This window comes from Rhopalosiphum maidis, chromosome 2, assembly GCF_003676215.2.
Source record: "Rhopalosiphum maidis isolate BTI-1 chromosome 2, ASM367621v3, whole genome shotgun sequence".
Classification (NCBI taxonomy): domain Eukaryota; kingdom Metazoa; phylum Arthropoda; class Insecta; order Hemiptera; family Aphididae; genus Rhopalosiphum; species Rhopalosiphum maidis.
In genome coordinates this window covers 69,252,375-69,271,147 of record NC_040878.1, presented here as the reverse complement: position 1 = coordinate 69,271,147, position 18,773 = coordinate 69,252,375, and the positions used below count along the sequence as shown (strand labels likewise).

Genomic DNA, 18,773 nt, shown 5'->3' with positions numbered 1-18,773 from the left:
ATATCAGACTTTCAATTACTTATATATTAAGTGCAAAATAAAATATTTGAAATGTGATGCTCTATTTACCAAATTATAAGTTACAAAAAAAATATAGAAAGAAATTACTAAATTATACATACAATTAAAATAATAATAATAATTATGATACATTTATTACAATATTTTAAAACTCGTAGTTATATTATAATAGTCAGCATAAATAGTGGATAATATTGAATCTATTATAATATTTTAGAACATTTGAGGTACTTTTAAAGTTTTTGTTTTAACTGAACACTGAACGAGTACAACGATACATTGTACTTATACAACGTTAGAAAGTGAATATTATGACTAATTTAATATTGTTCCTGTATCTAAATTATAAGTTATTAATATTAAACGTTTCAATGAATAATTTGTAAAGTATCATACAAATTAATTTCTAAATGGCTTTTATGGTTTTAAAATATTAAGTCATGAATAGATTATAGATATGAATAATTATGTAACAATTTGGGCCATTGTGGACTGTGGTAAAAATGTAAAATATGTTAAATCATATTTAAAAGATATAATAACTCCTAAGAAATAATTTTCTTATCAATCGATTAAAAACTATTATCACAAATTTTTGCTACGAATGTATGTTTATAAATTGCATTTAGTGTTAAATAATTATGATGGTTGCATGATCTATGCAACTATTTAGTATTTACTGATTAAATGTCTACATAGTAATAGTAGTAGTTGTAGTATTAGTAATAGAACCATGTGTAATAGTTTTATTTGTTAATTTGTTTATGAATTATGAATATTAGGATAGTATTATTCCTAATAATATCCAACTAAACAATATTAAGTACCTACATTGTTGATATAAATAATACATACATACATCACACATATTTTATATATTATATTAAAATGGTGACTGTAAACTTGATATAAGTAATAGGCATAATATTAAATACAAATTACAATAGGTAAATAATTTGTTGCTGCATATTTAAACTTGGTGGATATATTTAGGTACCTATCTTATGTAAATATAATTATAAATTTATAAAGGGAATAATATTTCGTTTCATTAAAAAAAAAAGATATTATAAGTATATATTATCTATAGATTAAACATAGATACAATAAAAGGCGGGTATGCATTTTAATTTTTAATATGGGAAAAATGCTTTATTAGTTGATAAACGGCCAACTTATTCTGTAAAGAAATTGATTTTTTTTTTAAATTAAAGAAATAATAACTCAAAATGCTCGAAACCATGTCCATATTATGTTGTGAATTTATAATATAGTATATTTATTTTATGCGTCGTTCAATCATTTTAAACAGAACAATATTGTAACAAAATATATAGGACGTTGTTAAATCTAAATTCTAAATGAATAATTATTATTAGCTCAATGTGATGTGTATTGTGTATGACGTATGAGAAATAAATTAGAAATCAATATTTTTGATAAGTTATAGATATTTTGGCTTATATGCTTATTAATGCTATTAATGCTTATACTTTAAGTGGGTATAGCCACATATAATAAAGTATAATTTACATATTATAGAACAAAAGTTATACATATATATATGTGTGTGTGTATTGTGTATTAATAATATGTCTGTGTATACGATATAAACTTAAAAATCATATTTTCAAGAATAAAAACTGTTATAAGATGTTTACCTAAATAATTAATGTGTTTCTTATTATTTCCATTTTTTTTTTTTTTGACATGTTTAGATGCTGTTTTTTTTTTTTACTTAATTAATCTTTAATATTATAATGTTTTCAATAAATATGTTGATGGATTTTGAATGTGATTTTTACTAAGTAATAAAATTAGTAAAATATTAAAATTACATTTCAATTACTGAATACTGCAGTACATAGTTTATATTTTATAATAACAAAGCATAATAATATAAGTAATGATAGAGGCATGGAGCACGTGTTAGGTAGCAATATTTCAAATCAATAGAAGGTATTAATTCTAATTTACCTATAAGATAATAATAATTTTTAAGAATTAGATTTATTATTTAAAAAAATAAACACAAAACAATTATTTTAAAACATATGAAACAAAAAAAAAAGTTTCCACAATAACCGGTGCTTATTTTAATTCTTCCGTATTTCGGCTTTTTTTTGTACATTTTCACTAATTATATATTTATATGATATTATGAAACATGCACATTTTAAAGTATTTGATCCAGAGATTTTTTTTAAACCATTTCTATAAATATCATACAATTAGGTAATATTATTTAAATTTTAAATCCTTGAAGATACATATTAGTATTTTTCAACTACGAGTACAATATTCAAAAATTTTCACCATTATGTTATACATTTTAATGAAATATTATTACATTCGTTTTTTAATTGTCTTCGAACCGACGTATACCTAGTTCTCAATACACTCTTTATTTAATGTTAAAATAGAAAACATTTAACTGAATATTTTAATATAGACTTCTATATGGTTATGGGTATATTTTTATAGATATAGTTTTATTTTAAAATTTTTACATTACCTTAGTGGTAGGTGCCTACTCTTAATTTATCAGTTAGGTACACTTAATATATTTGTATTTAGTAACAATACATCATTAATTCATGAATTAAACTTTTTTCATTGCATAAGTCTAGAAATAATGTATGGTTTTAACTGTTTTAAGATATACAGGTAGTAAGATCATCCAGCTTATACAAAATATACTTATTATTAAACTATAATTTAAAATGTATATAATTATAATAATAATTACGAGATATAAATATTAATTATTTCAACTTCGTGAATCTGTTATTATTTTGAGTTCAGTTCAGATGATTTCAATTTGATCTTTTAGTTGAACTTTTAGACTTATAAGTAAATTGTGATATAATTTAATATGCATACAAACGTATGTATATAACATTAAGAGGGTAATACTAATAATATATGATGCTTATAGAAACATGAAAGTTTGACAACAAAACAAATTGTGGCATTATATTTTATCCATGATGGGATAGTAGAATAATTTACGTAATTTATTTATGTAGGTACCTAACAGAAAGCGTGTAGAATAAGAAACACACACACAATATATTAAATTTAGTGTTGTGATTCGTTATTTCTTGTGTAGAGTGATGTATTAATATATAATTAAGTGATTAAAATAATTTTTTTTTTTATTTGTTTTTTTTTTCATATTTAAGAATAAATTTAATATACTTTTTGTTTTTATTTTTTATATATTCAGTTGGTTAATAAAATTATTTTATAGTTGAATACTTGGGTACCATATAATCTACAATATTATATAACTAGGTATTATAACTTAAATTATAATACAATTATAACTTATGATTGAATGATTTATACATTTTGTATACTTCTGTATTTTATGAAAATATTCGGTTAGTTCGATATGTACTGTTTGTAGTAGGTTGTTACTATATGATTATTATGGTGCATCAATTAAAAATAATTATTCATAATAAATAAATCAAAATACTTATAGTACAAATTAATAATACTATTCCCAATATACTTGAAGTTTAATTTATCATGTTCAATTAACTGACAACAGTTGGTAATAAATTAAATAGTTGTTACAAATATATCTTCAAAAGTTATAAACATAAATATGTATCATATCATATAATAGATTTATAATTCCATGGAAAAACTAAACTGAAGATCTTAATTGATTTGCTTAAATCTATTTTATTGCAATAGTTATTCGTTCTGAATCACAACAAGCAAAATAAATATATAAAAAGTCAATATGTAGTTAGTATATTTAATTTATTGGTTTATAATAGGTACTTAGGCATTTAAATTATGTTTTAAGTTGTTAAGTTTACAATAATTTAATAAACTAAATTTGTGCCTGTTTAGTAATTACTTATTATGCTATTTTTATTTAATAATATAAAATATTATTATTAGGTACAAACATTATTTAAGTGAATATTTAAAAATGTATTTATTTTTAATATCTAACCACTTGTAAATTTTCAATAAAAATAATTTTTAAGTACTAAATGTATAATTATAATTTATATACTTTTGAATTTTGATAATTATTAAAACAATATTATACAGTATGTATATTATAACAAAATTATATAATACATCTACATTGTCTATAAATAATTAATTATGATTTATGGTTATATATTTATATTGAATCAATATAATGATGTGTTTTGTTATAATTTGATATTTATATTAGCTATACGCTATATAATATAAATAGTTAAATGTGGATATATATTTATTAATAAGTCAATATTGAAAGGTTTAATGTTCCACTTGAAAAATGTGATAGAAATTGTAGAAATCATTTCGTCTGAGTTCAATTTATAAAACGATTAATTTTTCTTCTAGCCATAATATTATTCGCAACTGGTATATTATACGAGTTTATAGTATACTACAATGTACTTACTAGTTACTACCGTTGTTGCTACCCTACCTAGTACCAACCGATTGTTATCGAAACTACCATATTATTGTGTATAGGTGTATAAAAGGGGTCAAAGATGACCATTATATATTTATGCCTTATTTTTATTACTTTTGAAAAGATCATTTGAAAAATCCGTTTTCGTGGATGCAATTTTTTATACATGAGTACCTAACCATTAAGACAGGTCAGTAAAGTCGCTTTTTTCCTCAAGTATTGCTCGCTCAACCACGTTTATATATTCTTGACTGTGCTTTGACAAATGCATTATTTATCTTTCTAAGCAACTATATCATGAATTCTAACCGCGTTGCGTTTGACCACATAACGCGATTGTGCACCTTTCTTCCTGTGATAACATAATAATTCAATTACCGACCGCTCGGCATATAAACGTTTCCTGCTACACGGTTTCCATAAACTCCCTTCCGATTGCGGTTCGACTCTGTACTCTAAAAGCTACGTCTTGAGTGCACAACAACATTACGATGGTATAGCGGTGACGCGAACAAGCAGTTGTTACTCGTACATCCGCAGCAGCCCTTGTTGTAGCCTGAAATTAGATAATCCACGCTGGTATAAACATTTATGTTTTGTGAATTTCCGAGCCCCTCGTTGCTTCCCCAAAACAAGTGTGATAGACAATCGTTCCATTTATAAATGTTTAGCAATCATTTTTTTTTTTGGTAGGGAGGCAGCCAAACACCCTAAATCTTCTTTTCCAATCCAATTCCACGCCAATATATATTATTACAATGGTGAATTGTGTTTATAAAATCTGTTATTTTACAAAACTCATTCGTTTTTAGATATTATCAGAAGGGGACGTAATGAATTCAAATTGAGTTTCATACTGTATCTAATAATAGTAAAAATTGAAGTTAGTATGATTTTTTTTTTGGTATAAACAGCGAATATGGTTAAATTTGTAAAGTTTTAATCGTATTATCTTTTGACAACATAAATGTAAGTAATTAAGATTATTTCCATTTCAAAAGATAAATAATTTAACTATATTATGTATTTTATGATTAAATTTATATTCCACGAAGATATATTGCATTGAACTGTCCACACAATAATCCTATAATATTATATTAATTTGGATAGCAGTTCTAAATTAAATTGTTGTGAAGTTTCAGTTTTCCAATAAAATCCACTAAATCAGCTATATAATTAACGATAATCATTACTTACAATTAAAACGATTTTGATTAGTTTACTTAGGTTACATTTACTTAAACTTATTAAGTTAATTATTGTTTAAATTAAGTTATTATTATCAAGGTTTATTTATAATGGTACCAAATACATTGTATGTAATTTTTAAATTAAAACATTCACCTTTATTTTGAGTTTATTTTACACTATATTTATACAATTTATATAATATATCGTATATGTAAATAATGAATGTATTATCTTTAACTGGAACTGATGTTCATGTTTGGGTAAAAAATAATAAATGCCTTACTAGTTGTTAGATTTGTTATTTTTAAAAAATATATTAAAATATATTAAAATATTATTTATCTTTTTATCTTTATAGACTGATTAACCACTTTAATATCCTATTACTATTATTATTACCTATTTTATGTTTTTAGACTTGGTGAGTTTTTATTTTCTAATACATAAAGTCATAACTAATAATAATAGAAATGTCATAGTTCGTCATGTAAAGGTTTTATAATGATCACTGTATTATTTTAAAATGTTAATACTAATTCCCAAGTACCCAATACGTATAATGTAATTATTAATTATATTAATACAAACAATAATTAATATTCTATTTTTGTTTTGCAATAATTTAAAAACTCATTTTATATTAATTAACATAATTGTAATACATAGCTAATATTATATACTAATGTGTTTTAAAATAATTTATTTTTTTAATGAACTATGCGTGTGAACATATTATACTTATGACGAACATACGAAATATATTTCAAACAGATGGCTTTACAGTGATGGTATAATATATATAACACCTGATCCTTATCCTTCTTTTATAGTTGTCATTGGAATGAACTCTATTTTAATTTTTAATTGGACTTTAATAATAATTAAAACGTTTTGAAAAAGGTTACTTAATATTACTGCATATTTTTTTTATTTGCATTAATTTAATAAATCCGTGTATTATGTGTATTTATATTTTTTGTTTTTATAACTTTATGAAGTTAATACATTAATAATAGTAATAAGAATATTACAATGTCAATAATGTAATAATTATAATATTATAATAATACCAAATAAAAGAAATATTTTTTATAACATTTTATTGAGTTTAGTCTTATGAATATTATTTTTACAAATAATTTTGTATATACAACCTATTATAGACTATAGTCATTAGTTACAACTTATAATAATATAAATTATAATATAATATTATGTACAATCGGACATAATACTGACTATAGAATATACATTGTAGGATATTGTATTATTTCTTTACTATAGTAGGTATAATTTATGGTTCGTATAATAATTAATATTATATATTTTGAATTAAGTGTTTCTTAATTAAAATTGAATTATTGCTTGTTTATATCGTTCAAATTAATATAATATCATTAATATCACACTCTTACATTGTTAAAATTCATAAAAATTATTGAAATTTTAAAATTTTAAAATTTTAATACATAGGGTAAACGTTTTATACTTTTATTCCAAATATTATTAATAATTGTATATATCCTTAGAAATAATTTAAAAAAATGAAAAAACTTGATTTATTAAATTGTAGCTATACCTATATGCATAGATATTAATATATATATATTATAAATTATACGAATAAATTGGAATGATATTGAATAATATATAATATAATTGAATATTATAGGAATAATCTCTAACGTAGTAATGCAGAAGAATCTGAAGAATTAATTATAATTACGTATATATTATTATAATATTATTTAATAAAGTATTTCTATTTTATTGGTAGTTTATAATTTTATTATGGTTTTGATTTTGAATTTCTATTAAGACAGGATATGTCTTAAAATCGTTAAAATACACATGTTCATAGCATAATTGATTAGACTATATTATACTTAATATTTTTCCTACTAATTATTTTTTTTTAATGTAATTTTTAGTAAACTGTGTTTTTCTCAAAGTTATGTTTCAAATGCCATTGCATTTAAGATTAAATTATCATATAAAAAATATATTGATTTTATTGGATTGAGCGAAGTAAGCCAAATGTAATTTAAAACATTGAAGTGTATGTCCATATTTTTCTTTTTAATAGAATTTATCAATTTGAAAATTTGGTGTCTAAAACTAATACTTATTAAGCTTTTTTGATAATTCACTTTTCTTATTAGCATATATGCAAATATATGTACCAGGATTTTATCTTGTTAAAATGGTAAGTTCTATTTGTATACACTGTCCCGTGCAATGGTTGCAATAATGTTATGTTTTAAATGAACTAGTTAATATACAAATTCAGTTGAATTTAAATGAAAAAGTTCGTATACGGAGTTCATCAAATTTTTAATGAACTCTTTTTAATGGTAAATTAATCTTTAATTATGTACAAAGAAAACAGTGCCTGAAAAAAGTGCATTAAAAATTCAAGTTTTACATAATATAATTAGTATTTTTTTCATATTCATATTGTGGTTTTATTCTTAACACACGTCAATTTAAATTATATATCGACGAAAGTAACTGAATGTATTTGATTTAAAATGTACATATTATGTTTGTACTAATTGTACCTGTGCATTGTTAATTATCTAAATTACTAATTTACTATATTTATGCTATAACAGCAGTAAAAATTAAATACCTAAATAAAAACCGATTAGATTGAATATGTGCAGATTGTTGTATTTGATTATGTTAAATTTATTGTGTTTAAATGTTTTAATATAAATTATGTGTAAACTGAAAAATAAATAATAATATTATGTAGAATTCGAATGATATAGGTACATTGTAAATTATATAGTAATTGAATGATTTTAATAAACAAATTACAAGGAACACGAGCCAAAAAGTATTCAATATTAATTTAACAGAATAATAATATGTATGTATGTGTTTAAGTAGTATTTGCTTCTAGGTGGTACGAAAAATACATAGGTACGATCAAAAACTTCTATTCAAATGGATAGAGACGCGTAGTAGTATAGTTTATTTATGTGTATATAATATACTTTGTTTGCTTTTCTCCCGATATAACGTATTCCTACGAAAACATCCGTGAAGCCGTAAAGGTATATAAAGGTACCCATAATATATAATATTATATACTATATATATTATACATATACGATGGTGTTCACTGTACTGCAGTATGTTGTTATTGTTCGTTTATTTTTTTTTTTTTATACGTTTTTCAAAGTAACATCGTTTGTATTTTGTTATACGCGGAAAAAAATAGACCAACGAATCGAACATCTAATAATATATAATATCTAATATTATATTACCTAGTATAATTTAAACTACTTCGTGTTCTAAATAACCATATAGTTCGGGATATTCGGAAATCGAGTGTGCTCGTGTTTGACGACCACGGTAATAGGTATTAATAATACTCCGTATTATATGATCGAGACAATTTTTGACGACAATGAACCGTGGCTGTGGTTGGCGGGTGCACGGGGAAGTGACGATTTCTACTTTTTCGGTTGTATCATTATTTTTTCTACCGGATGTTGCTTTGCGGCATTGATGAAAAACATCAGAGAACAAAAAAAAACGTGCCGTTGAACAGAAGCAGATCCAATAGCGATGCCGGGTTCTATCTTTAAAAGAGGGGTGAATTAAAATATATATACAGTTCGTTGAGAAAAAAAAATTAAAAATTTCAAAGCCCTTTTGATTATAATAAACTTCTATTCGTACTGCACGTATAATATTAAACTACGAAAACGATTCAGTTTGTTTTTAATCGATTTAGCACAATATGTGTGAAGTTTGTTTTATTTGGTCTAAGACTATAAAACTGTTGGATAAATATAAAAAAATTATATTGGATCAATGATTTCTCCTTAATGCTGTTTATGTTTTGGTGCGAAATAAGAAAAATATTTTTATTTATTTTGATAGATGTTCGGTAGTTACTATTAACCAGATTCTAAACTCTTCAACAATGAAAATAATTATTTATCGCATTTGCAACTCATCACCGTTTTAAAAAGTTTTACCAACATTACTATCATCGATGTGACTAGTAAGTTCTTTAACCTCCAGTGGCGGATCCAGGATTTAATTTTTTTTTTTGGGGGGGGGGCATAGTCCAAAACGCAAATCTTAATTTTTTTCAGTAATTAACAAATACAAATAGACAATAATTTTAAATGTGTATTTAACTTATGCCAATGGGGGGGGGGGCCTTAAATCCGCCACTGTTAACCTCTTATAATATATATCGACTTTAACTAAATTTAGTGTTGCTTAAGATTTCATTCCTTCTATTGTTGTAGCTTAGATTAAGATTTGGGTGGATAACTATATGAGGGCTTAATTTTTACGGACTTATAAACATATATAATATATTGGAAATTTGATTGTTTTTTTTATTCAATCGCGCCGTGTATTATATTAGTATGTATGTTCAAATGTTTCTATCGATTTCGATGTCATCCCCCTCGACTTGGAAATCAAAGTTTTGTCCGCTTCGTATCAAGAGAGACGATATTATATCGTGGTCCAGCGGAATGGAAGTTATTCGCTCTGCGCAATAACCACGTCGAACCGCCGTCGCAGTCGCGTATAAAGAACCATACAGTGACACCGACCACAAACGAACAGGTAACGACAGCCGCCGCGACTGGTCCAACCGGTGCACGTCGTGTTTCGTTGCGCGCGCGCGTCGCAGGAGTCAAGAGCACCATGTAGCCACCGCCGATGCCGCCGCGGCCGACGACTGCCGACCGGCGCCGACCGGCGCCGAACACGCGGCACCTGCATTCCGTCTACCAACTGCCACTGCCCGCCGTCATCGTTTCGCGCGTCGCTGTGCCGTCGTCACCGCAGTCGTTGTCCGCCGTCGCCGTACGCACATTCTCGTACGTATCGTCACACGCCGTCTTCGCCTACTACTGTCGCGGGTTAAACATCACGCCGTGTTTTTATTTCACCCTGCGATGTAATGTTACCAGTACGCTGTTGACAAGTTACCGCTAAACCCGAATCAGTCGTCATATTCGTAAACCCACGTGCCTAATATTATAATATTATATTACAAGACAAATCGACCGATATTTCAATTATCTTATCAACGTGAGCGATATACGTTTACGGGTGATTATTCCGTCGTCTCGTCATTATTCTCGTCCAGCGGAAAACCACACGATTATGACGCGAAACCGCTTATTGTCGTCGTGGCCTCCTACGCCGCTGCTGGCCTTGGTTCTGCTCGTCGCCGTCATTACAGGTAAAACCGTTATGTTGATTTTGGCAATACCGCAATTTGTAACGGACTTTTAGACTTTAGTAGACATGGAGTTATGGTTTTCCAAAAACATCTTTTCAAAATCGAGATTTTCGCCGTTTTTTTGACAATTTGCCGCCATTTAAAATATCGTCCAGTCTATAATATTATGGCGGTGACCACGAGTCAATTAAAACGAAAAAAAATTTTCGATCTCGGGAGACTGCGATTGGTACCTACCTACTTGTCGTCCGTCGGAAAACACGTATACTTTAATTTGATTTTGTGTTCTGTAAAATTTAAAAACAAAGTTTTCCTATTGATTTCAATCGACCAAATTTCCTTTTCAATCGCGTAATATTGTTGTTATCGCTATTGTCATTGTCGTACCACTTACAATTAGCAGAAGTCTAATAATAATAAAAAAATACTAATCACGTTTATAATTTTCCTGAAGATCCACTCTTGGAATAGTCTCCTTGGCTCCTTTAATGCAACGATCTATGATTACTGTCGGACACACGGTATATTAAATTATTACACATCACGAGTGATGGCCGTGACCATATGGGTAATATAATTTGGGCAAATAGTATCCGCGTGCGTTACATAGATCTGTTTGCATTTGGCGGGTCGGAAACTACTCTTAGTACGCACGTGTTCATTCAATTTCGGGTTGACAAAGAATTGAATAGTTTAACACTTGTATTTTTCATCTTTTCACGTAGTAAAAAAAAATTATCCTTATATAAGTACTATATAATATTATAAATCATTTATTCCTTTAAAATTTTTTGATTTGATGTTAGGTATTGTCGGTATTGAACTATAAATAAATTATTATAATAATATGTAGTAGCCGGCAGTGGCGGTAACTATGTATGTCTATTATAGTACTGTAATTTATAGTGTATCGTAATCATGGTTATCTAGTAGATTAACATAATCATAACTTATCGATAGTTAACTTAACGATTTTTTGTTGATTGACCAGTAATTGTTTGAACTGCATGTAGATACGTCAATTTATTGATTACCACTTAATAAAAAAAACTTTATAAATATAATGACATACACATAGGTACGTAAAACAGGTGTTCGATATTAAATATTATATAGGTACTATCATATTATTTATACGTAATACGTATGTAAAATTTATATACGATTACAAGTTTACTACCAAAAGATACACATGTATTATAATATTGTCTTCGTAAACTTTCAAGTTTCGTGTTAAATGGCGCGATAATACGTTTTTTAATTGTTTTTTTTTGAAAGTAACTCAAACAATTTATACCTATGGAATAAAATATTAACAATTGGCTCAAAATAATATGAGGGTTGTTTTAATTCTGTGCAAGTCTAAGCTAAAAACAGTGTTTGCACGTTATTTAAAAAAAATAAATGATCAGGTTAATAATGTAAGTACATACCAAAAGTTGGTTTATTTAATTGTATTAGGTGTTTAATTAAATTTGTTCTACTAAATGTGTAAAAGGGATTTGTTGAGGTATTTGTTTCTTAAGCTGTATCAAAAATTTACATTTTATTCAGCTAGTTAACAAATGTTAAAACACAACTATTCTCTTTACGTTAAATGAATTGAAAACTAAAAACATTTATTTCATTCTATGTCTACTTAATTGTGTAATTATCAAATAACTGATGAGGTAATAATGTAGTTATGTAGGCAATGTAATATTTTAGTTAGTAAATATAACATTGTCTTAAATTGAAATACATACTTTATAGTTTATATAGATTATAACTTATAAGTATAATATATAGAATGCAATAAAATTATTTAATATTTTTAATTTTAAATAAATTTATTATTGTGATAGGTGTGCGCATTAAAAGTATGTGTTACTTTTTTATTATTGTGTTAAAAATCAATGTTTTTAAATTTAAATAATGAAACTTCCTGAATAACAATCATGTCGATGTCAGACACCCGTTTTTCACGTCAATTGAATGTCTTATAGAAAATGGATGGTCATATATGAATAGACAGATACACCTACCCATCATTTCAATGGATTATTGAATAGATTATTTGGTCTAATTTAATTAAGTGAATATTCATTCGAATATCTTCTACCTTGTTATGACTTCTATCATCAAAAAGTTCACTATACTCTCTTATTTCAGTTAATAATATAGGTAATGTTTACCAATCTAATATGAAAAGTTTTTCTAGCCTGTTGATGGTTGAATATTATTATGTATTTTATTGAAATTAAAATTTTTAAAAACTGTACATTTTATAGTGTTTATTATTAGATTTTGAAAATCTGAGTAAGTGTTTGTCGACTTCTGTATTTTCTTAGGTTGCCTGTCAGTCTACTATGCCTTCCGGCATCCGCACTATATTGCTTTTTTCCTCAACCGTTGGCGCCATTCTTCAATAAGTACCTAATAACTAAACAAAATTTAATTCTATTATGCATTTATACCAATATAATGACAAAGTAAAAGTAATTCTGTACTTAATTTTTAGTTTTTAAGTCATTACAATGATGATGTATTTATTTTTTAATATTGTACATTATGTATACAACTGATCGATCTTTAAGCCAATAACATTTTTAGGTTCGGAGTATTTTATTTTACTAAAACTGCGTAGTAAACAGTATTAATCTTAATGATTTTAATTTTAGTTCCAACTATAATATAATAATAATACTTAATTATTATGACTATTCTTAGTATTTTATCAAATAATATTCTTGTATTAATCGTTTGTTACGTCCAGTATATATAAACAACAAGTTATGGTGCGTAATTTTATCATGTATCGACTGTCATAAATATTATAAATTTGCTGTGTACAATTTGTTTTCGAAATGGTTTTGTGTTAACAATAAACATTATAATATATTATTACTATATTATTATATCGTTCAGAATTAATGTACACGGTTTTTTCAACGATAAGCCGTGAAACAGCCTCACCATTTTTATCGTATCGTGACTGAGCTATACACAATACACTCGACTGTGTATTTTTTTCCCTCGGTGACTCTCACGTTTCCTATTTCTCTGTCCAGTCGTGATGGCACCGGGCGGCTCCCACGAAGTGCGTCTTTTTGAATCCATCTTATCCTATCTAGATTTCCATTTTGATTTACGCACAAAGCACACATGTATCGATTGGATACACTTTCGTTGGTTTTAATAAGTAGATTTTTTCGTGGGAAATTTTTAGACTCGGTAAATAAAATAAAATAAATAATATTTTACAAAAACAATGTACTTAATGTCTAGTAGGTAAAAACAGGTTTTAACGTATATGTTAATATGACGGAATAGTTATATATAAATATATTGTTTAATATGTTCAAGATATATTATAATGGCTTATATCGAGGCTTATATTATCTTATGCTTTAAATGGTATAATGGTTCCTATCAAATTTGATCTTATCAGTAGAATGTTATTTTCTCATATATTGGTTTATGCCGTAGCGTTAGCGTAGTATTCAAAAAGCAAAATTTGAAAACTGTATATTATATTATGTCCTATATTTTATTTTAAAATATCATTAAGATATAATTTATAGGTAGTTTCTACTGTGAATATTAATATTATCAAACTTTATGTGAAATTGTGTTTAGACAAAAATTATAACTTTCTATAACATAATTTATAGATGGATACGTCATACGTTATTATACTTTAATAATAGTGGTAAGTGTTTTTTCATAGAAAAATATCGGGAAAATGTATATTATACATAATTGTATTATAATAATATAAATTTGAAGATTTAAAGTCGCTGTTTATGCTAAAAAAAAAGCGGGTTATTGTATTATATATGGACTTTTTTCATTTTTTAAATGAAATTTACAATCTATACTGGATTAGTACAGTAAATATATGTGAACATAATAAAAAAAGAATATGATATGCGTGGTTAAGAAGTCAGTAAGTCACCCACTAGTAGTGATCCTTAGCTTGTGGGGAGATTGAGAAAAACAGGAGAGGATTTACTCAAAAGAAAAGAAAATAAGATATGACTGTATAAACGTGAAAGATCTCTGATGTACCACCTCCTTTTCAGTCGACAGTAAGGGTTATTATACGCACTTAGTTATATTACAAAAGCTTGAGTCATTTTTTCTTAAAATAGTAAAATAGAGGGATTGTATTTTGATATTCAAATAAATTTTTTTATTTTTATTTTTCAATTCTCTGCTATTATTGAGTAATGAATATAACAAAATATATTTGTCTAAAAATATTTAGTTTTAGCAAACGTTTATGAGAAATGCATTTATATACTAAAGTATGTTTGGTTTTCGAGGTCATAGATATTTTATCAACACTTGTTTCAAATTAGATAATAAATTTAATTATTTTTAAAATGTTCGTGCGGAAATAATGAAATTTAAAAAAAGAATAAACACATAAAACAATATAAATTTGTTGTGAAATAATATACCATACAGTTAAAATCTAATATATTGTATGTGTTCAACTAAATTTTTTCTCCAGTTATCTCATGCTTTCCATTTTAAGAATACTATAGATACGAACCTTAATAATATTAGGTAAACGGTAATACTTTTTTAGGGATCTTATACAGTTTATATATGTAAATTATAAATTGATTTTTATTATTAAGATAACTGTAGGAAGTTATTTCATGATTCTCAAAGATTGATTTAAAAAATTAAGTATTTGTATTTTGTATTATTTTGGATAAGTTTAGCTTTTTTTAGGTATATTGGTTTTATGTATTATGTACTGTAAATATTATTGTTTATGGTTTTTGTTTTCGAAATCCACAAATACACTTTTTGTAGTGATTTTTATGTTGTAACAATTTTTGTTATTATTTTACTTCAAATTGTCATGAAAATTGAAAATTATTAGCTTTAAAGAATACAACTACTGTAATTGTTGTATCAACAATTTCTCATAATTTTGAAATAAATTATTTTAAAATCTCAATATATTTTTTTTAAGTAGGTTTAAAATGTAAAAAAAGCATATGAAATTTTAAACTGTTCTAAACTTAGTTGAATACATAAATAATTTAGTATTATGTAAATATTTTATTTAATGTAAAAAAAATGATATTTCCTGATTCCTCTACCTATATTAGAGATATAATTTTTTCAGTAAAACACTATAACGAAGTATTTAGTATACTTATCAGATAATTATTATCTTTGTATACTTGACATTTTAAATATTTTATTTTGAACTATAGTTAAACGGGATGTTGGGGTTAAATATATATATATATTTACTGTATGCTAACTATGCTAACTATACCTAACCTATACCTTCATATAGATCTATTCGTGTTTAAATATTATATTATACATGTTAAAATGTAATCGATCATATCGGAGTAAAAAAAATTGTTTGTGCAATTCTATTAAAATTAATGTGCACTGCAAATTATGGTTTTAAAATTTATTTTTCGCTTATATTATGAAAATATAGTAAAATACAGTTAATTTATCAATTTTTAAATTATATTAATATTAGTTCAATACTGAAATTCTTGTTGAAACTAATTCGGATAAGTAGGTACTGTTAGTTATGATTATATTTATACAATGTGTTTTTCGTGCCTGTAACTAACGTACTGATGGTAACAAGAATAAATATATTGCATAGGTAGGTAAACAATTTTTTCACGTCTTACTTAGCTAGTTGGTTATTTAAATGTTTCTTTTTTATAAACAATTTTTTAAGGGGGGTTCCGGTCAACTAACACGTAGAGGATATCCGGAATCTCGAAGCGTAGCGTGTATATATGCGTGGAAAAAATTATATTTTTAATACACTGTGTATTTTTCAATGATATTATTTTTTTTATAGTTTATATCAGTTTTCTAATAATAACGCATGTGCTTCTGTGAACCGAGGACTACGAAAAATATTTTCGTTTTTGTTGTACTGAAATGAGATGCCCACGCCGTGTCGCTTCGGGACCATAATCGAATTATATCTACATGTACACAATAATTTAAGATTAGAGGTATTATAATACCACATCAAATATTAAGTCGTGTGTGGTGTATACCGCGCGAGTCGAATACTCATTTGTTATGCTCGCGATGATTGCAAGTTTTCTTTATTTCCATTCTCTAATGTGGGTCATGACTGGTCAGGTCATTGCCTGTGGGTTTGACTTTTGTCGCACTCTGTAGATATAATAGTAAAACTGGTTATATCGTTACTTAACGATCGGTCTTGTTGATATACACATACTATTCAAGTCCCACGCAGACTCTTCGTTGTTTTAAACTACCACCACACTTTTCAACTTTTGATGAATGACTATCTTCTTTCTCTACATTTATTTTATTTTCTTGATTTAAAAACATTATTTCACACGGTTTTATTTTTTTTTAAATTGGGTATTATTATCATTATATAACAGCAAGGTACTATTTTACGTCTTACATTTATATTATTATCCATACGTGCTTTTATATTCTTACATTACCGTATAAAGATAAACATTTTTTTTTCGTTTAACAACATACACGTTCATGTATATAATAATATATATCGTAAAATATTTATTTATAATTTTTTTCTTTTTACAATATCCATTGTTAAAATTATGTATAGTTTCTTTTATTTTCTTAGTATAGTGTAATATTATTTAGTTGTATTTAATATTTTGTTTATCTGACATTTTATTTAAATAAACGATTTGATTTAAAATTCAAAAATCTATTGGTTTACAGTTAGATTATTTTCTGTTATTCATTATCACAATATCACTATAAGGTTTTGAGTTTATCCTTCTGTCCTTTGGCCGCTGTTAAATAATGCTTTTATTTTTTGAAATGTGTCTCGTATCATTCTTGATTTGTACACGTGTTCTATTCAAAATGCACGCGTGTGGGAAAGGAACCATTCACCCTCCATTAGTTTAACGGATATATATAGTGTACCATAAAATCATTCATTTGTTCTTGGAGAAGAATCGTGTTTAGTGTTTCTTGTGATGTTATCGGAAAAAATGTCTGTTGGACACCCAAACTACTAATACCTTATGCATTATATTCAAACAATTATTGTTCCATCCCTTCCATTCTGTATTCAGTCCTACGTGTCATAAAATGCCTAAGTCCTACAATACGCATTTATGTGCCTGTCAATTTATTTATTTTAGCAGTATTCATGAAAAGAATAGACGATACATCTGTCGTCGTATTGACATTGTTTGCCAATTAAATTTCTGGATAAGCCAAAATATTTATGTTATGTATGGATGCACTATTTCCGTGCCGGCAGTCTGCGGAATGCCTGTAGACATTGCCAAGTCCGTTTCAATTTCTCATAAATAATGTTTGTGTTTGTTTTATTTGCTCATATGTCTTGTTTCGTCTACAATATCAATGTATATAACAAATATAATATATAATTTTTATCAAATGGTAATTGATTTTAAATAAATGTAGATTTATCTAGTTTAAGAAATTCTTTTTAAGATTAATGTTTTCCAGAATTAAACTATTTATTTTTTATTGTATATCGAAATTGACACATTTATTAAAAAATCAATTTTTTTCATATTTTTATCGATTAACTGGTAATATTATTTCTTGTAAGTATTTAGTTAAAAGATAAGGATAATTAATAATCATAATATAAATAATGTACCTATTATTTGCTATTTTTATGTAATTATTATAGTTATTGATACTTATAAATATTTCAAAATCTATTTATATCTAATATTTTATTTTAAATTATTTGGAAGGATACAAATTATTTGTAATTGATAGAATTTATTTATATTTTAAGACAATTTTAGCATTAAAATAGGAATTTTATTAGATTTATAATTTTATTTGTTGATTTGATTTATATAAATTAATATACATATTATAAGTAGGTAACTGAAGAAAATA

At 25.7% G+C, this 18,773-nt stretch overlaps 1 protein-coding gene across 3 annotated transcripts in view; it reads left to right on the top strand.

Moving 5' to 3' along the window:
* The first annotated feature begins 10,452 nt into the window (after nucleotides 1-10,452).
* LOC113554728 (fasciclin-2) overlaps nucleotides 10,453-18,773 on the top strand; it is a 152,011-nt gene continuing 143,690 nt past the window's right edge. For all 3 annotated transcript variants that reach the window (XM_026958691.1, XM_026958692.1, XM_026958693.1), the window contains exon 1: nucleotides 10,453-10,883. In XM_026958691.1, coding sequence (XP_026814492.1) covers nucleotides 10,805-10,883 — 79 coding nt within the window. In that variant the 5' untranslated portion in view covers nucleotides 10,453-10,804. The remainder of the gene's footprint in view (nucleotides 10,884-18,773) is intronic.